Source organism: Scatophagus argus, chromosome 13 (assembly GCF_020382885.2).
Source record: "Scatophagus argus isolate fScaArg1 chromosome 13, fScaArg1.pri, whole genome shotgun sequence".
Classification (NCBI taxonomy): domain Eukaryota; kingdom Metazoa; phylum Chordata; class Actinopteri; family Scatophagidae; genus Scatophagus; species Scatophagus argus.
Window position 1 is genome coordinate 13,908,505 of NC_058505.1, and position 25,351 is coordinate 13,933,855.

General features: G+C 41.5%; 1 protein-coding gene across 10 annotated transcripts in view; it reads right to left on the reverse strand.

Moving 5' to 3' along the window:
• LOC124069122 (receptor-type tyrosine-protein phosphatase S-like) overlaps nt 1-25,351 on the reverse strand; it is a 64,397-nt gene that overhangs the window by 38,719 nt on the left and 327 nt on the right. For 5 of the 10 annotated variants that reach the window (XM_046407914.1, XM_046407912.1, XM_046407913.1 and 2 more), the window contains exons 2-4: nt 11,759-11,970; nt 7,621-7,766; nt 6,436-6,577 (exon numbers count right to left, since the gene is read on the reverse strand). In XM_046407914.1, coding sequence (XP_046263870.1) covers nt 6,436-6,577; nt 7,621-7,766; nt 11,759-11,906 — 436 coding nt within the window. In that variant the 5' untranslated portion in view covers nt 11,907-11,970. Of the gene's footprint in view, nt 1-6,435; nt 6,578-7,617; nt 7,767-11,758; nt 11,971-13,772; nt 14,693-25,351 lie in introns of those variants that run through there. The other 5 variants (XM_046407909.1, XM_046407911.1, XM_046407907.1 and 2 more) reach the window with 2 other exon arrangements.

The following is a 25,351-nucleotide window of genomic DNA, read 5'->3' on the forward strand; positions in this document are numbered from 1 at the left end:
CATGACAGACGTGTACCATCTGTTTCCACACATTCTGCGCTGCGGATGAGAGGCTGAGTGGAGATAGGATCTATCACTCTCTTCCTCTCCTTCCACAATCATCAGGTTTGGAGAGACCCCGTCAGATAGGAATGTCAAGCTGCTGCTGATGGTGAGGCTGAGGGGAGGAAGGAGAAGAGAAATGCCACAAAAGACAAGAGAGGAAATCAAAGCTCGGAGGAGAGGCTGGTGGTGATGTTGAGTCTTGGTGATGGGCTTCATACTAACCATTTGATATCAGCCAACAGTAATCCAAAGAGTGTGTGTGTGTGTGTGTGTGTGTAGAGGGGCGAACATTTTGAGCTGCCCGCTTGTCTCAACCTCCCTCCCTAACTACCATCCCTGACTGATCAGTGCTAATGATCCACCTGAATGGAGGCCAGTGGTACAACCAGCTATGAAAAAAGGAGGAAGAGAAAGAAAGAAGGGAGATCGATAGGGAGGTCAGGAGGTGAGCTCCCCCGGGGCAACAATATGCTCAGCCTACATCTGCTTCCCCTCTGCCTTCCCCCAACCCCACCGCTCTCCTGAGAGGGTTCAGATGGTCTTTTTATCACCCCGCTGGCTACAACTACATGGACTCCCCGGCTGTTAATTAGAGCACGCCACTGCAGCAGGCTCAGGCTTGCGCATGTACGTGTGTGTTTGTGGGGGATAGGGCTCTGTATTCCAGTCAGGTCTTTATCAGTGCAGCAAATACAGAGTGTAGGCGGACCTTGGATTGAATCATGAGGGGGCAGGGAGACACATGAATGATTGGACGGATGGACAGATTTTGACACTGCCATACCAAACAAAAACAATTTTTAATGTTTGTTGTTTATGCCTGAAACTTATTTAAGAACTGTTTATTGTGCTTAATGTTAATTTTTATAAGGTTATGACTAACTGTTCAAAACCCAAACATACATAATTAACAATACTATTTTCCACATTTGGAACAGACAAATGTTTGGCATTTTGCTTGAAAAAAATAATAATTAATAATAATTAATCATTGTCAAGATTATTGTCCTCTGTTGGGTTAACTGTTTCATTCACAGTTTCACTGGAACCAAGGTGACATCTCCAGATTGCTTGTTATATACTTAAAGATTTACATTTTAAATGGTATTAAACTCACATTTGTAATTTGGCAATTTTTTGCCATTTGTGCTTAGATATGACACCTGTTTATTATTTTAGTCATCTTACTGTTAGCATGCTGTTTAGGCATGTTGACTCCTGCATCAATGCTGTCTTTACATCAAGGACCACAACGGACATAAGTCTTGGACTTTACTGTGTTATCCTTGACATCTTGTATATTTGTGACACTGAGTCCTCTCTCTTTGTGCCAAACACACCAGATTAAACTGAAAAAATATATATATATACTAAAAGAATAATGGCAAAATAGCTTCTCACACCGATCTCATTCTCTTATCAACTCCACATGCAGTGTCATTTTACTGTAAATTAATGCAACATGAACAAAATATAACCAGTGATAATATATTCTAGATATACAGCAGCAGCAGACACACACTCTGCTCTGCAGATACTGATCAACTAGCTGAAAGCCAGCTGTACTGGACACTGAAGTACAGTTCACCGGAGAGGAGAATAGAGATCCACAGGTATTGAGCCTGGCTCGTGGATGAGTCAGCGGCTGCTTGAAATAGATACTGCGGGCATGGCCTTGATCACACTTTTCACCAAATGAATCATTTATCAAACACAAACACTGCTGCGCAAAAGTACTGCTTATTTTTCATCTCCTGGTTAAATTGATAAGACAGCCTATGGAAAAATGTGCCTTGTGTGTAAACACTGTGTGTGTCAACAGCATTCGAGGGAACATTGGCAAGGACCAATGAGCATTGTTCCCCGGAGCTTTGTTTTTGTGTGTATCAAGAGGTTGAGAGCGTAATTTTTGGCCTGGCTATGTTTGCAGAAGGGCAATCAGGCCCTGTGCCCAAAACCAGTCGGTGGAGCCAACCGAATCTGGGCAAATATGCAATTCATGCGTCCACATGCACGCGCACTCACACACTAGGTACATACAGATACACACACAGACAAAGTCAAACACATAATGCATATGATGCAAACAAACAAACACAAATCCAGGTTTTCTTTTCCAGTTTCTATTTGTATTTTCCTCAGTCACCCAAACACACAGGCACACGCACATGCACACACACACACACTTCCTTACAAAAAGTTATCATTTGTCCTGGTTAAGAAACAGGTTGCCTATTTATCTTTCAGTTCATTTCAGTGTGGAATGGCCATGTGCATGAAAGAAGCCTGAATAAAAGCCCATCTCAGGGAGCACAATTCAGGATTAATCTCCCAGCTCTCGGCAGTCCTCAGATGCTGTAACGCTTTGACTCCTATAGACTGCAGGAGGGCTGATGGGGGGTACTTTAGATGATAATGGCCCTTTATGATAATAGATCACAACACAATGCAGAATGAGACTGAGCATCATAGATCAATCGCACCAAAGACCCACATGTGTCCCCACCATCCTGAGCGCTACTTTGGCTCTCCACAGACCCAACAGCTGGAGACAAACACACAAAATATGATGATCCCACACACAAAACAGTCCATTACATACAAACATGCATGAAGAATAGACTATGAGAAAAAGAAAAAAAAGAAACGAAGGAATCAAACAGTCAAGATGAGGGATATATATGATGAAAGAGCCAGTTCTCCACACAAGGAGTGTAATCCTCTTGCAAGCTGAGTTGGTACTCTCAGTTGTTTCCAGACCGAAATGCTGCTTGAGCCGCTGGCCTGCCAAAGCAGCAGACGCCTAGGGGGAATCACTGATCTGGCTCTGTTGTTCATTTGAAGGGTGTTTGCTGTGGTGGCAGAACATTTCTCCTCCCCCTTCTCTCTCTCTCTCACCCTCTTCCTCTCACATCCCTTTCTCCTAAAATGGGACACTGGGAGGTGAGTATAATCAGGATTATTCTGCACAAACCAGCCGTACGTACACAAATAAAATGCACATGCACACACAAAGCCACTCATAAACAAAGAAATCCATCTGCATAGTGACGAAAGTTGTGCATGCACTCACACACACACACACACACACACATACACACAAGCACCAACACATATGCACATTTGCAGCAATGAGAATCTCTCGCCCACCAGAGGTTTTCAAACATGCAGAGCTGCAGATATTCATATCTCCTGAAGGCAGAACAGGAACAACTGGACTGCAGTGCTCATAGAAAAGAGCAGTTTGGGTGTAAAAGGGATGGGATGGGTTCGGGGGGGGAGGGACAGCAGAGACGCTTGTAAAAATGGAAGGGGTGGGGGGGGGGAGACAGACAGTGAGGGTCAGGCAGAATAGATGGCAGAGAAAATGAAAGAATGAATAAAACAGGAGAGAAGAAATTAGAAACGCACATCGCTGAGGGCCAAAAAAGAGCCTGCTAGAGTCAAACACTGAAAGACAGAGCCAGTGAAAGAGAAAGTGGGAAGAAGAAAAGCAGGCGATGGGATGGGGAGGGTGATGAGTGATGATGATTTTGAAGGCACAAAAAGAATGATCCCCCTGACCATAACCTACCACATCTTCATCCATTAGGCAGCCTATAGCAGAGAAGTCCATATCCTGTGGCCAACCACAAGGCCCTCACAATGTACAACAACACTGCTCTTACTGTTGGTCGACCATTATACAAAATGGGATGAGATGAAACACATCAGGGGATGAAAAGACTTTTCAGTGGTTTGGTCAGTAATGGAAAGCAGCCTTTCTATTTCAGTGGTTGGTGGGTGTTTTCTCCAGTGAACCGTGCTTTGAAAAGACTGACTCAAACACATTTTTTTGCTAACTTTTGAACATGTAACAGCATTCATGGGTGACATGCTCAATCACAGAGAATATCACTAACCAGGTAGTCAGTTGCAGGGGTGCAAGTCTTTGTTAAGTAGTCAGACAGAAGCACTGAGAGATACTTTTTCAGGAAGAGAGTTCTGAAATGTGAAGTGGGAGGAAGTGTCTCAAAGTCACAGTGCTGTTATTTTTCTGTATATATGTTAGTTGACTGGCATTTGGAGCATTTCCAGGGATTGGATGAGCATGAAATCATCAGTACAAAAGATGAGCATCTGTGAACTGTTAGAAAATAACTGACTGTAAAATAACTCAGAAGAACATCCATCCATCCATTTTCTATATTGCTTATCCATCAGGGTCGCGGGGGAGCTGGAGCCTATCCCAGCTGGCTACGGGCGAGAGGCGGGGTACACCCTGGACTGGTCGCCAGTCAATCGCAGGGCCAACACACAAAGACAGACAACCACACACTCTCACACTCAAACCTAGGGGCAATTTAGAGTAGCCAATTAACCTAATGTGTTTTTGGTATTGTGGGAGGAAGCCGGAGTACCCGGAGAAAACCCACGCAGGCACAGGGAGAACATGCAAACTCCACAAAGAAGGGCTCAGACCGGGATTTGAACCTGGAACCCTCTTGCTATGAGGCGACAGTGCTAACCACTGCACCACCGTGCCGCTCAGAGGAGAGAACATAATATACATAATATAAGAACACCATGACTTTTTGGAAATAAACATCCAGTCACAAAGCTTAACATTTTGCTTTCTTAGCCAGAAACAACAAACTATTAGAACACATAAAGTAACAAAAAACACATTCATCTGTATAAAGAATGTATAGAAGAGAGTTGACTGGCTTTTTCTCCATAGCAAACTCTGCTGTGGCTTATCAGCACTGCAATATTTAGAGCCATTTGTCATTAAGAAAAAAACTGATTTTTCTGAAACAAAGCTGACAAAAATCAAAATTTATGGCCATAATATATTGCATCCTTAATTTATGAGGAAACTCATTTGCAATGGAGACATGGCAACAGACACTGAGGGTGTCATTATAAGAAAATAGGAAATGGAAATCAAGAGGTGGGTAATAAGGACGTGATCTGTAATTTTATAATACAATATCAGTATACATTGTAAGAAATTGGAGGAAATAACCAGAAAGTAATGTCTGTTCTTCTGCAAATCCAGTGACTCAAATGCCTAAAAATTAAAGTATTTCATTACACTGATCTAAAAATCATATGAAAACCTATCAAATTGCCATAAAACAGCCCTGCTCAATGATTTTCAACATTGCCCCCAATGATATATAAAACATTGAGACACATAACAGTATGGCATGCACAGGGGCAACTGTCTCCTTATTCAGTTTTTGAAAAAATTAGTCTGAAGAAACATTGTTTCTTGAATTGCAGACTTTTATTCTATTGACGGCACAGAGAACATCAGCAGATAAGGATGAATCAAAGAAAGCTGATTCTATTGTCACAGAGGGGATGGGGGATGTTACGGTACATAGACCTCGGTTAGAGAAAAGTTTACACAAACAGGAACAGACACTCAAGGCTACATACACATACACACACACACACACACACACACACACACACACACACACACACACCAGGCTTGCCCTCGAGGAGTAGCTTATGTGGTAATGTGCTTTAGACTGGGGCTGTGTGTGCCGAGATGACGGACCAGGTAACAGATGGACATGAGTCTATTCCCTGGGCTACACACCTTCTGCTTACCTCACAGCCCTGCCAACTCCACAGTCCTCATCCCTCTCCTGCGCTTTTACACCCCCTCCACCAAGCATCCGACACCCCATTTCATCTCTTTCTTTCTTTCATGCCATCGTGTTGTGTAACCCAATGTAGCCCCGCCTCCTCACCCTCCATCACACTCTTTCTCACCTCTCCTCGACCTCCTCTCGTTCTTGCTCCTCTTCCTCAATGTCCCTGGGCAGAAATGGGTTGTCTGCCAAACTGAGGCCTAATCCCCTGATTTTTCTTCATGTAGTAACAGCCCGAGCAGCCATCTCTCTATTTATTCATCCTTTCCTGCTGTGCTGGGCAGTGCTCAGATCCCAGCCTTGAAGCCACATGCTAAAACTTCAGTGCATAGCATGTTTGAACACCGCATTAGATAAGTTTCCCTCCAAGGAAGCAGTGCACATTAGATTAACACCTTCACTCTAGCCAGGAAGCACAGTGATTATAGCAAACTGGAACACTAAAGTACCCTTTAGCTAGCACGCTAGCTGGCCCTGTCTGTGGCCAGATCACGCTCGGTCGCACTCAGGAGGGACTATAAAAAGAACAGTTGACTGCAGCTTGCTGAGAGAGGCAGGGCGTGGCACGGCTATTGCCACATCTACAACTGACAGCCCAGGGAACCGGGGACGACGGCTGAAATCAGGTGTGTGCACGTGAAAGGAAAGCAGCACTCAAGTAGAAAAGGATGGAGATGTGTGTGTGTGTGTGTGCGAGAGAGAGAGAGGGGGAGCGAGAGATGGGGAAAGTTCTGTGTCTCACCTCTGATAATGGCCAGCTTTGCAGTGACAGACACCTCTCCTTCACTGTTGCGTGCCACACACTCGTAGATGTTCTCATCTCGGGGTGCTCTGAGCGGTTGGATCCTTAGCACAGCACCTGCACCCTCATCAAACTCTACAGTCTGGACAGCCACAGGACCACAGGAGAAGACCCATCAGTCACAGCAGCGTAAACACATGCAAACATTAAAATGTAATGTTGTTTATCATTAACTTAAAATAGTATTTTTTTCACAGTAATGATGTGATAAAAAAAATATAGTTTAATACTTTATTGATCTCCTAAAGGTTTTTTTTTTTTTTTACTTGCCCTCCCTTCCACGGGACCAGGCTCAGCTTGTGTTCCTGGAGCTGAAAGGGATTCAGTGTCTTGCACAAGGACATTTCAGCAGGAAAGATACTTACAAACATGGGAAGCTGAATGTAGGTTCTCTGGTTAATGGTCTCTAGCCATTAGGTCATATTAATGCACTGACATACAGTCAGGCCTCTCACGTGATTGAGTTGCAGGAATTAACAGCTACGTGCTTCATAGCATATAGTTTGGGACAGCAATATGTGCATTTGTTAAATAAAATGTATTTTATTTTGCAATGTGCTTCATATTTCTAGTTGTCAATTTCTGATCCATTTACTTCCATGAATTGCATTTGTACTATTATTCAATCTTGCAACCTGTGATTGAAACATTTTGTCAAATGAATATTTTAAACAAATTTTTATTTTGGGAAATACACTTGTTAGCTCTCTTAATGAAAATCAGCTGAGCAGACTGATAACACTCAGATGTCTCTTCTTCTTCTCTTCATGGCATTAAAGTCAGGAGCAATTAGCTTAGCTTAGTATAAAGACTGGAAATAAGGGAAACAGCTAGCCTGGCTCATTAAATGTTAAAAACTCCACATATCAGCATCTCTAAAGCTAACTTCTTAACATATTATGTCTTGTTTGTTCAATCGTGAATTTATCACAATATGCTGTGTGTTTTTATGTGATCCCAAACAAAGTAATAACTATACATATTACACATACAGAGTAATCTAGACAAAGTAATAATCATATTGTACACATTTGTTTATAAATACATCTCTATTAAAGCATGTACTGCTTTGTATTTCTCATGCTTCTACAGTAGGACTTAACCATTGTGCACTGTGACAACCACCTCGATACGCTGGGAGTTGACCTTCTTGCCCTTCTTGTTCCAGTAGACGACCGGCTTGGGATTGCCAGTGGCCTGGCACACAAATGATGCCACGCCCCCTGACACTCCGATCTGGTCTGTGGGAATCTTGGTGAACTTTGGGGGAGCTGAGAGACAGCGAGAGGGAGAGCAAGAGGGGAATAAAAGAGAACAAAATAAATAAATAAAAACACAAACATGAAAATTGATACCCTTACACCCAGAGGACATCAAACTGACTCCACTACGAGCAACAACCCCCTGCTGACCACGCCCCATTTCACTGTCAGTGACTGGTCGGGCTGACTTGTGCTTTGATGGCTGCATGTTGTGCTTACTTCCTGAGTATCATCTAGAGGACATGCTGAAGGACTTCCTGTGGGTCATAAATAAAAGATGGGGTTGGGCTTCAGAGGAACATCTCTCTCTCTCTCTCTCTCTCTCTGTCTGCTTCCTCCAGGGCAGGCTAATGTCGTACTGCAGGCAGCACAGGCTGTCATGACACACAAGTGTTTCACAGGTAGGAGAAGTGTTGGCTGCAAATTCACAGCATATAATTGGTTTAAATGTATTAATACCAGAGGTGTTCTTTTGGCCCTGCACACACCAACAGCTATAGGGGATTTGCACTTGCAAAGTCTGATGATGTTGAGACATGCAATGATTACACAAACGTAGTTGTGTTAATTTCAGGCTTTTGCCTCAGGGGAGAATTTGCAGAGAACAATTTTGTCTGTTATGATGCATCTGTGGGATGCGAAAGTGCAGCGGTTGCCTACTGTAAGAAAAATAGCAATTTCCAAGTCTGATATTGAGCCAACAGTAGGTCTACTGAACCTATATTTTTCCACAGTGGCTGAGTCAGAACAATCAAACAACTTCATGCTCCCACCCCGTGCTATCTGTCTGTGGCCTGTTGCCATGGCGCCAAGCTTAACTCCTCCTCAGCTACAGAATCACTGCTATCCATCAGGGTGAAGTCAGGATGACCCTTACCATAGCAACCTGGATCCCTCCTCCCACTCCCCCTGAGTCTAGGTGGGTGAGGTTCTACTGTGTTGATTCACTTCTGCTCTGAAGACAGAACAGGATAAAAAAAAAACAAAAAAAAAACTGCCCAATGAAGTAATTGCTAGCAGAATCTAAAGTATGTTTGCTCATCTTCCCACTCCTGCTCACTCCACTGCCTAACAGTCACACAGAGAGCATTCGAGATTAACTACAATGCCTCGACAGTAGCTGGAATAATGTTGTGTCAAAAGACTGGTCCAGTGCCTGCTGTGTTGTGCTGCTCCTCCAAAATACCCACCCTGAATGTTAGAAATAGCATAGCTTCATTTTATGCACGCTCTAATCCTCAACAGGAAGGAGTCAAAAGCTGGTTCAGTTTAGACAATCAGAGCAAATTTATGCCCACCATTTTAGGAGTCAAGAGCAGGATATTTCCTGCCTCTTAGACTCTTAAAAAGACAGACAGAGAATTGAGCAAATTGCCCTTTAACCCTGCCAAAGGAGAACGTGAACGATCAAAAGTCCAGCTATCTTCTCCTGGCTATAGGATTATGAATGAATTTCATGTGCTTCTTAGGGCTTCTACATGGGTTTCAGTGGCTTTATGCTGAGTCCAAAACTGTGTTCTCTTAAATGTGCTTCAATACCAATCCTTGTGCAAAACCAACCCCACTGGCAATGTTACTACTTAAGCCTCTTCTGAAAGCCAGGGAAAAGCCCTGCAAGGCAGTGGCTTTGGATGGATTTGCAATGAATGTAGACTTGTTGTGATTGGATGGTTCTAGAAAACTGCTGGGAAAATGAGGGACCAATAGTAGGTTTCACTGAACCAGACAGGTCTAACACCAATCTACCACTGGTCCTTTTTTATGAAACACCTTTGTAATCTCACCTATAATCATTTGACTGACTGACCACTATGCTGAGATATGACAGGGACCAACAGGTATGGTATAATAGAGTAGCTATAGCATGTTATTTCAACAAAAAAAGGATTTGGAGACCTGATCGAGGTCAGACTATGATCAGACTTAGAGTTAAAGAAATAAAAGTTTAATTTGACATTTTGGGATTGTTCTTTTGGGGAAATAAGTGTAACTCCTGGTGAAACGTTGCGTAATCTACGGCCTTAAAGAAACATCACTTACAGCAAAGGTATTAAGTGCAAGCAGCTGTGGTCTGACAAGCCTTTAAGCCACTTTTAATAATGCATCTCTTCCTGTTTGTGTGTCTTTGCTGTCAAGTCTGTTTGCATCTCAAAGACAAATGTGTGCAACAGAAATAATTCTGTGGTACAAAGAAGTTTTGGGAATGAAAAATGGTTTTGTAAAGATGATTTATGGGCCCATCTCTAACAACAATGAGAAATTTGGACACAAGAAGGAATTACTCCTAACTTCATTTGCATGATTTTGAAATTGTCTGTGTTTGAAAGCTAAATGTAGCTCATTTTTATGAGAGAATTATTTAACATATTTTGCATAACATTCAAAACGGAAATGGAAAACTGTCATGGCTGACATTTATTTATTCATTTTCAAAAACGAGGAAGAGCTTTGAATTGAGCCACTGAATCTGCACACACATGGAGTGCTTTTTAGTTTCTTGTAACATCACAATTTAATAATTTATTTCTTTGTTTTACTAATAAATTGATTTAAAACAATTTTCCAAAAAACAGAAAGTGGCCTGATATGAGGAATTCACCACTGAAGTCTTGTTAGGGGATCTTCACTTAATGTGAGACAAACTTAAAAGAATTTAAAGTTTGTCAAAAAAGCATCATATACACAGGTCAATAAATAAGAATTTTGAGGCAATCAGGACCATTATGCAGATGTTTTTAAGAATAAGTGGTTTTCTTTGTCAGGTGCCTTTTAATGTGAAAACACTTATTCACAAATAAGGAATTACCTTTGGGTAATTTAGAATTCTGTCTCTGTGTGACTTTTCAGTAAACTTGAATTCTATTCAACAGCCAAATACTGTACATCTGCAGTGTAGGAGGTTAATACTGGATCAGTTTGCAGGGGAAACAGTGAGCAATAAAATTTGCTGTTGCCAGCTTGTACACATTTGCCTGGATGTTTGGAGGGAATTAGAATTTAAATCTATGGTTGAATGTCTTCGTTCTAATTTACCAGCCATGCAAAACATCCTGTTAATGGAGGAAAAAAGAACAACTCAATCTGATGTTTTTCTTTTCTTGTCTGTTTTCCTTTACTGAGGATAGCTAGAGAGATGCGGGAGCTGGAACTAATTCACAGCACTATCTGTTCTGCAGAGATACACTGTAGGTGGTCCAAAGCCAGAGCTCTTCAGTCCTACAACATTTTAACTGAAAGTTGTATGTTGTGTAATTCTGCCTCTTCAGTGAACATAAAAATATTTCATTTGTGACGCAAGTCTTGTCAAATTGGTTATACAAATTGGAAATGAAAAACACTTTGCAATACATTACACATTTCTGAACATTGAGAATTGCTGTCTCCATCTTTACCCTGTATGCTTTCAAAAAAAAAATCAGCTTGGTTATATTTTCAGAGCAGTGACAGCTGAGTTTTGTCTGAGCATGTGTGTGTGTGTGTGTGTGTGTGTGTGTGTGTGTGTGGACCACTGAGGCAGGAAATCTGTGGAAATGTTGCAATCAAGGAGATGATGAGGAACATGCTGATGGGACCTCCCGGCTTATCAAAACACATTAACAACACCACACTCCAGACATGATGCACTGACAGGCCTGGTTTCACTCTGACACACACACACACACACACACACACACACACACACACACACACACACACACACACACACAAGTCTGTGCATGCACACAAACGCATTCACATACATTCACACCTTTGTATAATGCATTTACTGCTGACAATATACCAGTTGTCATTCAAGTGAGAAATTGAAAGAAAACGACAGGCACAGCCTGCCAGCACACACACATAGATAGATAGATAGATAGATAGATAGATAGATAGATAGATAGATAGATAGATAGATATCACTGTACAAAATGTGGTTGGTGATGAACTTTTCACATTTAGCGAGATCGATAACTAGCATACTAGCCAAGAAAACAGACAGACAGAGATCTTCATACCTAGTGCTCCACACACGCTGCTCAAAGGGCTGGTTAGCAGAATAATCAATGGCAGCAGGAAACACAGGGGAGAGGAGCTAAGGCGGAGCCCCAGGATAGGCCTCTTGGACTGGGCTAGAACTCCAACTGTCCTCCTGGGCAGAGGCATGGCACCACCGTGGGCTGGTTGGAGATGACGGAGATTCGAGCTTCACTTAACAGGGATAGGCACTCTGCAGACACACACACACACACACACACACAAAAGAAGGTCAGCTGAAACGAATGAAAGGCGTATTCAATCTCTGATTCATCGCTCTGCATTTAGAGTCGCAGAGAAAATGTCAGTGCACCATGAGGAGGAGAGGAAAAACATACAATAATTCATACAGATGTAGAGAGAACATCCTCATGAAGAAAATTAAAGACACATTTATGCTAATGTAGGATTAGGTCTTTTGGTTTAGCCAGAGCACTTCTAACTTGGGATTAACAGCTCAAGCAGTCCAGCTCTGACTGAACTAATACCAGAACAATAGATCAACTGCTCAACAATTAAGACAAGAAACAGACCAAAATAGTTTTCAGCGTACTGCTTCAGTATTAATAAGTCTCCTTTTCTAGTGAGCCGTGAAATGAGCTGCAATGATACATTTTTAAGAGTTTTTTTTTCCCCCACTCATACATCCTAATAATTTCATTTCACTCTAGCTCTGGCCTAATTCCTTCTTAGCATTTAGTATTTTACTGTTCTGGTGGCACATAAAAGTGTTAATGGAATAATACACTCCAAGTGTGCCACAGTAATGGAAAACACTTAAACAAAGAGGATTGAAGGGTCAGTAGGAATGCAGCAAAATTCAATTCAAAATTCTTTTTCACCCCGTTAATCCCTATATTTTGCTCTCTTGTCTCACACAAACTCACGCACACAACTGGAAGTCTGGACATAATTCAGCTCTGTTCGCTAACAGACGTTCAGACAAGCTGTGCAGAAGCTCCCCGTCTGAGAGTCAATAACTCCACAGTCCTATTGAGTGCTCCCATCCCCTGCCCCTCTGCCTGATGTGTCAGAACAGAGGTGGGGAGGCCAAATGAGAACGGAGCCTTTGTTAACCTGTCATATATCTCACACACACACACACACATCAATCTTAAAGTAACGGTACAGGATAAGATGCATACTCTAGGGGAGACATAATATGTATTCACATGTGAAGGGCCACATTATGATTGCCACATAAAAATGCACAAACACCCATAAGCAGACTTTCACCCTGACATCCCCACATACACAGGCAGATATGGAGAAGCAGAGATTACGTACGACCCTTACTCGCCTTTGCTAAACGAAAGAGACATTTCTGGTGAGTTACATATTCAAAGACTCCTCCAACCACTTATTGAGCTAATGACCTGCTCAAACACATTACTGTCTGCCAGTTACTACACTAAAAATAGCTCATCTGAAAACATGGCTGTCTATCTGATATAGGCTTTTTTTTCGCATCGCTTTGCCCTCGTCTTATCTGACGCCGCGTAATAGACGTTGAATAGAAAAGCTTTCAGCGTCCCCTTTTCAGTTGAACAATGTGATAAGAGAAATCAGATCAGAGCTCATTCAAGCACCATTGGCATTATGTTAAGTAAATTCTCCTCTTACGGAAACTCAATTTGCCACCATTAATCTAACTAGGAATTCTGCTCTGAGTGGAGCCACCACGCGACCACCTAAACATTAGGTGCTCCTTGCATGTTGCAACGTCTGCTTCCTCTGCCTTGTGTGGTGGATTTGCTGGGGTCTTTATATCTCTCTGTGACCTCAGTCTAACCCTATCTATCATTCTCAATTTATCCACCCTTCCCTGTTGTCTTTCACCTGCTGACAAAGCCCTCTCTGCTCTACCTCCAGTGCAGTGGCTCACCCTCTACCTAATCCTTAATCTTAACTGCATCTCACTCCTGTATTAGTCGCTGTATTCCTGAAATCTCCTCTTCTACTTTCATCCCCTCCCTACACCCCTCTCCTCCTCACCTCCTTTGTTAGACTCTCCTCTTCTGCTGCCATCTCCTCCTTGGCTCCCTATCATTCATCCGCCTCTCTATACACACTCTAACCCCTGCTTGTATCCAAATCCTCTTCCTCTCCCCAGCTGCCCTGCACCGGCTGCTCCAGCTGTTGTTGGTCCATTGACACAGTTCAAACAAAAGGGCTTAGAGCATCCTACAGACAGAGAGCAGGCCAAAACAGATACACACAGATGCAGCAGTAGACCAGGCCGGTCTGGGCATGTCTGAGCTTGCGCTGATGGTATTTATTGCTTTCAGACATGCTCATCTCCTCTCTGGAAATGCAGAAAGAGATTGTGCTGTGCACTTTTCTTGTTACAGAGTTAGAATTATAAGGCGTGAACATTGTGAGATTGAATATTCTTATGACTCAGGCCTACCTACAGTCTCTAAAGCTCCCTCCTGCTCTCCCTGATCATTTGGCTCAGAATCCAGAGAGAAGACAGCAGGGGTTGGTCTTATTACCTTTTTGCAGCGTGACAACACAGATGGTCAGCCAGGCAGATAGATTGATGGGGATACATGTGCTATTTATTGCAGAGAAGCAGCTAATGACACCATAGCTCAGGTGGTGAAATGTACACCAGTTATTGTGCTCCATCAGGCTGATGAAATAACATTGTTTAGGTGGCATCCAACCTGCCCCTGCTCCGTTGGGGCCCTTGGAAGATGACATGTTTTGTTTTTCTCAGCCCCCCCCCCCCCTCCCTTACCCATGATGCCTTTCGCCACAAGTGGGTTGACACGATCTCACAAGGCCTGTCTCCATGACAACAGGCTACGAGCGCTCATAGAAAGACCAGATCTGTTTCCTGTAGCACCATGCTAGCTGTGAGATAGTACACCTGACAGGAAACTGGTATTCTTCTTATTTTCTAGCCTTTATTTGGATCTAGTGATGTGAGCAAATGCTGAATGTGTGTTGTGACGCTTGGGGGACCTGTTCCAGCAAAAAAAAAATATAAATAAATAAATAAAAAAAAAAGATCAAAAAACTTACTTTTATTTATATTTTATGTGAACATGGGAAGAAAAACATCCATGGCTCTCCAATGCACTGCAGAGTTTTTTTAGGGGGAAACAACAAAATTACATTCTCTTTCTCATTATTACTAATGACTGTAAACTTTAATGCTATAAACTACTTTTTGAACATAAAAATAACCTGTCTTGAATTATGCATGACTTTGCGCACAAATTTGGAGAAGATAACTTTGGAGTAGGAATTATGCAAGGAGGGGCTGGGGATGATATTACTTCACGTTGTCTATGACCCAAGACACCATAGGCACATAACACTCAGGGCTGCATGGGCAGGCGCACACACACACACACAAAAACACATGCACACAAACATGGCAGATGGCAAAGCATCATGGGGGAGATTGGCACACTCACTTCCCTTCTCTCTGTCTTAACCACATAGCCCACAGACACACAAATATACAGACACACATGCATGAGCACACACACACAGACACACAGGCAGACAGACAGACAGACAGAGAGACAGAGACACACACACACACAGGTTGAGGATCAGAAGCACAGGATGAAGCACAGCTGACTGCAGGCATGAGCTACACTGCCCTGGTTACATTTTTAGCAGAGGAAATAAACTATCTGAGGTTCTAACAAGGAAACACACCTGTCACTCAAATACTGCGATTCTTTGCCCTGAATATCAATGAATGTGGAGATTTGGGTGCCTCAGCTAAAATCTTTATTAGTCTTGCCTAACACTGCATAATGCTGGAACTAGGACTATGGCTGTACATCTCTATAAACAGTCTCATCATGGGAAGTACTGATAAAACATGACAACATTCACATACATTAGCACAGATTTTCATTGCTGGTCAGAAGCTTGCCATTTGAGTTTCAAATCACACAGCTAAGTGAATATGACTCTTGGAAACAGTATCTATATTTGTAAATATTTATCTTATGTTTTCACAATCAAAAGGTTTACTGCTGAAATGTCACACATTCATCGATCAGTCCATCAGGAATGTAGGATTCTGGCTGTTATGATCATTTTTTATTTATTCTTCGTAACTATTTAATGTGTCAACCTTGATTTGTTTTCACCTCATGCCATTTTAAGGTAACCTTATTCAAGCATTATTATTTGTTCTTAGGTAGAGGGTGAGTCACTGCACTTTCAAACGTCTCTTATGTTAACGTATGCTGTAGGAAGTTATTTTATATTATTTTATATTTATGTGATCCTCAAAAAAACCAGCATGGTTTTCTTTCATTATCATTAAATGATGATATCTGGATCATAAAAATATCTTTCATAAGATCATGTGAAAACAGAATTAAAAACTTCTATCCACGTCCTCTCTCTGGCTTTCTCTAGCAGGGAGCATGAGCTTTGCTTGAGGCCACAATTTAATTAACTGATCACCTGCAGCTAACAGGGTAGAGGACGTGTGCACAAAGCATTTAAAGACACTAGAATGACAAACTTCTGCTTAGGCAAGAGGATACAATTTATTCAACTCTGCACATTAATTTCCTTTATTTTAGCCCCAGTTGGCGGTCACATTCTTGCTATGTGACCCTTTGTTCAGTAATGAAGAAGCTATCAGACTTTCACATAGCACAGCAATCAACACATCAATACAACTGCAGTACACTTATCATTTCACCTACTGGATTACTGTTCCCCATTAAAATATCCTGCCCGTAACTCAGTTTTTGAACATAGCTGCATTTCATAGCCGAGGTAACACATGAATTTGTGATGGAGGAGCAAAGGGAGGGGTGAGGAGGGAAGTGTGACAGAAACCCTCTCCTTCCTCAATCCTCATGTGCTAAAATCATCAAGCTAAGTTTCCCTATGACCTCAATCTCTGCATGTCTAGGACATAGCAAAGCTGCAGCTCGACAATAGTGCGGCAAATGCACACCCACACATCTTAAAGGGGCTCCAAGGTCAGACAAACCAACACAGCTAGAAAGAGGCATCCAGTAATGGATGCATCGGCCTCGGATGAGCACAGCAACAGATGGACTGGCTCCCGCTAAGCAGGAAACGTATTACCAAATGGTATAAAAGTACATATAGTGCAGATTATTTGAGGACATGAGCACACAGTAAAAGTGTTTATAGGCTAAGTGAAAGTGACAGTTTGTGCTGCTGGGATTAAGGGTTAATCTAACATTTCCAGTAAGAAGGCTATCTGAAAAATTCAGTCTTATCATGTCATACAATATTTGATTAAATTTCATTAAATTATACTACATTATTCTCTAACCTTTACTTTAACAACTAATGGTTCTTTAATTAAACTCTAATGTAGTGCCACCTGCTTTCTGAGGTGCTACTTTCACAAACCAACTGTTTATGCTCCCTTGAACAAAAGACTGATAGTATAGGTCCCGAATGTAAAATCTTGTTTTAAAAAGGATAAGAATAGCACAGTGATGCTATAAATACTTTTGTATCTTTAAGATACTGCTTTGAAAATTGAGGGCCCTTTTGGATGTAATTCTCAGTTGTGAAAACAGCTGCATGTTGTGCATAATATTTCTTTTTTAACATAGGTAAGAAAGTCAAGGTACATAAGCGTGAATGTGAACATGTCAACAGTCTATATGCTAAGACATGCCCCAAATTTGGTATAAAAATGGAGCTATGCGTCACAAACCTAACAGCTTCATTTTCGACAATTTTCATGCTTTCAAATAAGTTGAAGGATTACTTTCTCCTCCATGAGCTGAGTCAATTTTTCAACCCTTTTGGCTCATAAGCCTCTTTCAAACCCCTTAGGGTAATGCCAAAAAATGCAATGTCTTCCAGCTAAAACACAGCTTTTTTTTCATGCAGAAAAATTGACATTTTGCAGATAGTGTTTCACCTGACAGGTTAAAGTTTCCGGAACAACAAGATGCGCACATGTCCACATAAAGATGCCTACGCAATGTTCACTCGACTGAAACGACAGCACGGAGCTCAAAAACAGCCAAACACGTCTTGTAATTTCTCTCAGCGACCTCCCTCTTTCTCTGTCTCTCTTTCTCTCCGCTGGCTCTTCAGAGGCAGTCGATCTTCTGTGCAGCAACTCATTGCGCAGGCTGATGGTTGAGTCCTTGTCAACTCACTATCCAATTAGCATATCTAAGGCTGGCCCAGTCTCTTATCCTAGTGGGAGAGAGAACTGTATATACATACTGATGTCCACATAATTATGCACTTGCATGCACATCCCTAATTGATAACCAGCTCCGACATATGAGCCAAGAAGCAACTGAGTAAACTGTCCAATCACAGGACACAATCCCTCATTCCTAAGCCACACAGGTTCCTTGTTTATGTAAAAACAAGTACTACTGATAAATGCATTTTGAATGAATTATTGCTCACCAAGTTCTGCTCTTTTTGGGTTAATTCATTATTTAGTTTGTAATTACTAATATCATTAATAATTTAGTTGAGTAAATAATAATTTAATGATGACAATGCATCACTTATGGCACTGTGAAGATAAGAAGGGTGTAAAAAGGTGTGAAAAGCTTTTTTTCCCATCATTTTTTTAAAGAGAAACATAACAAATACCTATCTATCTATCTATCCAGATTCCTGTGTGGCTGTCATCCTCCAAAGCTCCACCATTATTTCTTAATAAAATGAATGATTAAAAGTCCATTGAGCAGCGCACACACACACACGCTACAAAGACCCTGTCAGCCAAGACACACTGCAGCCAATTAATGAGCTTCTCCTGGAGCAGGACTAAGGCTCCCTGACAACAGAGAACACCTTCATCTTCATGGACGTCATTGTCATCACCCCAGCCATCATCATATTTCAACTGCACTTCATTAATGAGACATGCCAGTCATTTTCCCCTCCCTGTTTCAGCTGTTTAGCAAAACCTACACATCATTTAGAAGACAAAGCCAGGTTGTGTATAGCAGATTCCATGGTATGTCGGTGAGTGCACCTTGAGAATGATAACAGCAGCCTTGAGAAACACAGTGCTCTTTTTTAATGACCTCATATTGATTGATCATTCATATAGAATTATGCAATGGGAATGACTTCACTGACTTCGAGTGGATTCATCCTTCTATCGATTTATATAATGAACATCATCATCCTTTGCAAGCACATAACAGACATTCAAAATACCGTCATACATCTGGCACAGCACTACACTGCTTCACAAGTACTGATCTGCAGTATGCTGCGATCCGGAAGCAATCCCTCTTATACTCTTTTCTTATGTAAAATATCTCTGCTGCCTTTGGGAGTTGCCTATTAATTTCCTGAAGACATACTGTGTTTGCCCATGAAGCAGCTTTCTCCTGAGAATTTATGCTGCCATGGTATCACCTGTCTGGATTGGTCACATGATATGGCGTCCACCGAGAGCTCATTATCTCACAACTGTTCCGCAACAACACTGAGATCATCTGTGGAAGATTAGCAGACATTTCACACTCCTTCCAGTTTGGTCTGTGGTCTTTAGTGACAGTCTATTCACAACACAAAATGCAGCCAAATTATTGACAACTTACATGGCCATTAACCCAAAAAATTCATCAAACACCCAGATTTCTGAGGCTTTGTATATTGGTGAACAAATCCTATTTATGTGCTACACAGGCGGCCGGCCTTAGCAGTTCCATCACTAACCAGCCATTGCATGACTTCCTGATGGAGATGAGATTTGTGACGCCAAATGAATTTCTCCTTGAGGGACGATAAAGTTGTGAATAGAATTGAAAACCAGAGTAATGGTGTAGAAAAACTGCATTTGTCCTCCGTCTCACTGCTGAAATCTAACGCAGTGTGTGTATGTCTGGCAAGTGAAGAGATGAAATGCTTGTCAAGGGTAACAGACTTGCGCACGGATGCTTTCCACCAATGACTAGCCATTACTCTAACCTCTGTCAAACAAATACTTCATCCAGCCTGGAATCCTTCAGTGCTGTGGGGACAGAGTAATCATGAAATGCCACAAACAAATGTGGGGCCATGTCAACCAGTCCTGACTGCGACCACACACACAGTCATGTAAGGCGGGTCCTCACAATGTGACTGTGTTAACAGATTTTTGTCCCCATAACTACAGGAATATGTGTCCACTAATACAACACACACACACACACACCACAGATGTTCCTGCTGACCCTGGAGAGATTTTCTATCTTTTAAGTTTTCCGTCTGTGAATTGTAATGATGGAACGGGGAGGCAAATTTGCTGGATGTTGCTTTTCCATCCGGCACTGTGATGGTCTTTTACTGTAGATGAGTGGAGGAGTTCCTCTGATGCAATAAATATGTTCTTTCACTAACTGGCATAGACAGCGATGCCAAAAACATTTCTTTGCTTGGATTTCTATAGTTGGCTACAACAGAGCTGACTTGGTTGGTACAGGTGGCACAGACACAAGCTCTATAAAAATTCAGAAATTTTAACTGAATTATAATGTAGAAGTTCTCAGATAAAGACATTAAACAAGACTAGGAGTGAAGCCCTGCTAATAGCTATGTGAGACTGCACTTAGGCAAAGCAGCACTTTAAAGTAAATACTAACATCAGCATGCTACCATGCTCTCAAAGATAATTCTAACAAGCAGGTGTAATGTTACAATGTTCACCATCTTGGTTTAGCATGTAAGCATGCTAACATTTACATCTAATTAGCTGAGGCTGATGAAAAGGGTTGGACAAATGGAACTTTTGACCAGATGATGGCAGATCACCAAGGTTAACAACAAATAAATGTCTGTACAGAGTATAATGGCAACCCATACAATACATTTCAATACAGTTCACTCAATATCACAAAAGCCATCATTGGACTAGAAGAAAAGTCACCAGTCTTCTGGATACATCCTGTGAGGACCGCGAACGTCTGAATTAAATTTCATGGCAACCAATACAGTAATTCTTGATATTTCAGGCTGGATTAAGTGGTGGACCGACCAACTGACCGCTAGAATGGCTAAAAAGTAAGACATATGCACACACATAGCTAGGACTCCCAGGCTAATATAATCATGTGCTGTCTTGAAATAACTTTGCTGCTTGCATTAGCATTCATGTGGCCTTCATGCTACCAAATAATGAAAAGTCAAGTAAAAAACCCATTTCATGTTTTGTCAGATATTAGAAAAAATTTCACTTCAGTTGACAATATTCTTGAGGACTTGTCACGCACTTGAAGGAAAATACATAGAATATTCTGCCATTTGAATATTTGTCAGCTTCCTGTACACTGCAAAGTGGATGGTGCCCACTCTTTCTCCAAGTTCTGATTAGGCAGTTTGTCTCCTGCTTTGTCAGCCATCTAGTCAGTCAGCCCTACCCTCCTAATGACTGCTGTCAGTCAGGGATGTAACTGTCAAACCGAGTCAATGGCTGCACTCCCTTCTCCCATAATTGGATAATGAGCTGTGTACATCAACACATTTAGCCATTTTCAGCACAAAATGTCAGCAGAGGAAAAAACGAACTTGTTTCTTGTCATGCAGTGTGTGGAAACCTCTACAAAGGAGGTTCTGGAACAACTGGTCAAAAAAGTTTGTCAGTCACTGTCACTGGTAGGTACAGGCTGATATATTTTTCTTCACCAACTTTATTCCACACCACGGTATTCTGTATGTGCTTCAGATGCCGTATAGAGGTGGGCTCAGTTTTGCATTACACCTGGTTGTGTACAAAACTTAATATCTTTTGGCACAATTTCTGTGACATTCTTGCTAAACTTACAGGACTTACCTTCCCACAGAATCCGCAGATTTGCTTATTGGGGAGTCTTATAACCATGAAAGTACATTTGAGAAACTTTGAAAGCAGGCTTTTATAAAGAGCTTTGTGCATCATCAAAGTCTGATGCCCATCTCTTCATAGCTAGATCGGTTTTGAAAAGAGTAGCTGGACTCCACTCAAAAAAAATGACATTTGGTCTTCAAAATGATTATAACACCTTCCTGAAGATTTGGCATGCTAAGTGCTATATGGACACCTTGCCAATACCTACATATCAGATTTGAAATAAAAACGTTATCAGAATAGGTACATCATTAATTGTCTAAATAAGCCAGGATTGTTCCATTTTTTATGTTGTATTCATTTATATATTATTTTTTTAATTTTGTTTGTATTTTAATTGACTACCACCTACTGCTTTTGGGTAAGGTTCTCAGTTTGTATAGGTGAGACAGGGAGGGGATAGGAGATTTGCTTATGTTTGAGTGTGTATTCTATAAATCTAAAACTTGAAAATAAAATACTGAAAATAAAGATTTTGATAATGGCGAAATCTCACTGGGGAGGAGAAGAATGAGTTAGCTGTTTAAGTAAAGAGGAGGGTTGACTGGAGGACAGTGAGGTAGCGGCAGCAGCAGCAATGGGGGGAAAATGATGCTCTCTTTTGCATAAAAGTAGGAAAGGAAGGGGGAGGGGTGAAGAGGAAGGTGAAGAAGTCTTCAGATGATATGATGAAAAGAGAGACGAACGACTGAAGACAAGAGGTGGAGAAGAGAGAAAGAGAAGACAGCTAGTGGAGGAGTGTGCATTATTCATCCCTGCTGACACATCAGAATCTCTGATTCATCTGGAGAAGGACATCAGTCAAGTCACAACCCATCTCTTAGCCTTCACTCATGCAGAGACACAGACAACACAGACACACGACAAACACACATGTACACAAAAGTGCAAAGGATTGAGAAAGGGGTGATTATGGGTCTGGCTCGCTAAAGTGAGCCTCAACAATAGAGTGAGAGGCATCTTTGCACAACAAGATTATACTGAGTTTCTATCAGGTCTAGAATTTTATTTCAATTTAAATATAAATAAGCTGCCAACAGAGTTCACCTACAGCTAAAGAGGACAGTCGAAATTAGACTAAAGGGTGAGCACACTAATATCTTTAAACAAACACGGGTGTTAGGTGCGCAATCATGCAAATGTTTAACAGATATTTAATGATGCACACATCTGTTACTAGTTGTGGGTAGTTTTTAGGTTTTAAACATTAGTGCGATGCAATATGAATTCACAATATGTGATTGTTTCCAAATGACTGACTCTGTCAATCACAGATACTAGGGATGACTGAAATCAATATTTAAGTATTTTATAGCAAATGTGTGTAAATCACACATAAATAATCAGATTTATGTGAAGTGCAATGAACTGCAATGCAATGAACTCTTCACATGGGCAAAACAAAATTTAAAACAATTCCCCAAAAATGACATTGGCTCAGTACTGCTCTTTTAGCCACCAGAATTTTGTTAAATAATAAAACTGTACAATCATATATCATACTATGATTCCAGTAATGCTGATGTATTGCCCTCCCTTCTTAGCCAAAATTAAATGACTAAGTAAACTTTTTTTTTTTAATTTACATCCTGGATCCTCTGCAGCTCCCGTTTATTTTTTCATTTTTTACATTGACTTGACACAATGAATCAAGGTTTGGATTAAAATTGTAAATAAATATATACTGTTAATATACTGCTCGAATAATTTCTATACTGTACATACTGTGCTAATAATTTCAACCATGTTGCCCAGTGGGTTCATTCTGCATGCTTTGTTTTCAGCATCCCCTGAACAATCAACAAGAAAAGCAGAGCAGACAAAAGCTTACTGTTCAGAAGGCTTTGAAAAGGTCAATTAATATCAATGCCTAGACAACAACAAAGTTTCCATCTGTTTATAATACAGGTGGTTATGCTCCCGGCATGAAAGTTGCATATCTTGAAGTTCTCCTTCCTTCCAGCGTACTGGGGCAGTAGAGGCACGCGACGAAAACTGAGCATTGACATAACATGTAACAGAAGAGAGTAAAGTATAGAATTGAGCAGTTGGGGTAAAGCTGCTGTGAGAATGTGGGAATGACACTTCAATGAGGCCTTTGACGTGAAACCAAAGCTGCTCCACTGGGAGCCCTCGTCATCTGGCATATTCAAGTCTGGATGGATCTTACAGTGGTATCTGCTTGGAAAGAGCATGGAAACCACTGAGGTCGATGGGTGAACTCTGCAAAATGCTATTTAAGGGAGTATATGCCATCACTGATTTCATAAGCTACTGCTCCTAACAGTGCCTGGATGAATACCTGTGGGGCCGAGCATCTCTCATCTCTTGCCTCACGGAGGAACATCTTTGATCTGAGACAGACAGAGAAAATGCTTCCACATAATGACTTTTCCCTGTCAAAACAATATAAATATCTAGATATCTGGCCCTTTCTTGAAAGTATGTGGCTTGTGTGTTTCTTTCAGGCAGGGACTGGGGCTGAAATTTCTGAAGCCAGGAAGCGGAAAAAAAAAAGAAAAAAATCTGAGGACATACTAAAGATGGGAATCCAAGTGTAAAAATGACTGATTAAAATGATTAGGGATGTGGAAATGGTCTGGAACAATAACCAGCAAACGCACGGTGCCCCAGGGAAAATTTCCCATCTGTGTGTGAAGAGGAAGACCTCCCTTGGATTCACCACGACAGTGAGATTTTCCAGTTTACGCAGACCACATAGCGGAAATACAGAAAACCTAAACAGGCATTTGGAGTGCACATGATTAAATCCCAAACAAGCAATAGCCCTTGGAAAATGTGTCAGTATGAATCCATGTATCATTAAATTAAACTCTGCCTGTATGCCTGAGTGGCTGTGTTAACAGCAAATCCTACTGCGTATAATTATAAACATATCAGAGGTCTATGGACTACAAAACCTATATGTGCAGATGGCCTTGTTTTAAGTAATGCTTCAGAGAAGCAGATGCAGCAAGCCACTCTATTGTCTAGAAAACAGTCTTGCTAAACAAGTCCATTCGTTTTGCCACCTGGTGTCTTCCATACCAACTAATACCACTCTAACATGAGTATAATAGTACATAGGGATATATGTCTGACAGCCCCCTTCAAAGTGTTGAACATGGCACTATCACAATTGGGTTTTTACTTTGCTGTGGCTTCAATGAAATACATGTACAAAATAATAGTACTTAAAGCTTCCTCTTTTAAAATACGGTATGTTTAACAGATCTATTCAGTGCAGCTGATGCAATTTTCATGAGGTTACATTATTGTCTACATTTTTTTCCTATTTTGAGACTTCAAAAAATCTGGCTTCACATGAGGCCCATTACACCTGGAGGGTGGCGTTAAAGGGCCATCAGAAAAACCAAGAAAAACACTTTACATGAGAGTGGATGAGGAACAAAGGCTCTGCCAGTCTGCCCCGGTCCTTCGTGCTGCCCAGCCAACAATAAGGAGATGAGGGGGGGGGGGGGGCGCGTACTCACAGCGCTGTTGCCAACCAGCCTGCTCTACACAACCCCGCGCTCAGATTTTCACCCAAATGTTTGAAACAAAGTCTCAAGTGATGGCGAGATGAATAGACGAAAAGAAACAAAACACAAAGAAGCCTCCTGGCCAATGCAGTGAAGGCTGCACGGTGAGATTTCATTAGTTCCCCAAAAGCCTAAACGACAAGTGAAAATAACCCGCCTGGGTGGGGTGACACGGCTGCAAACATCAACTGTATATGGATGTAGGA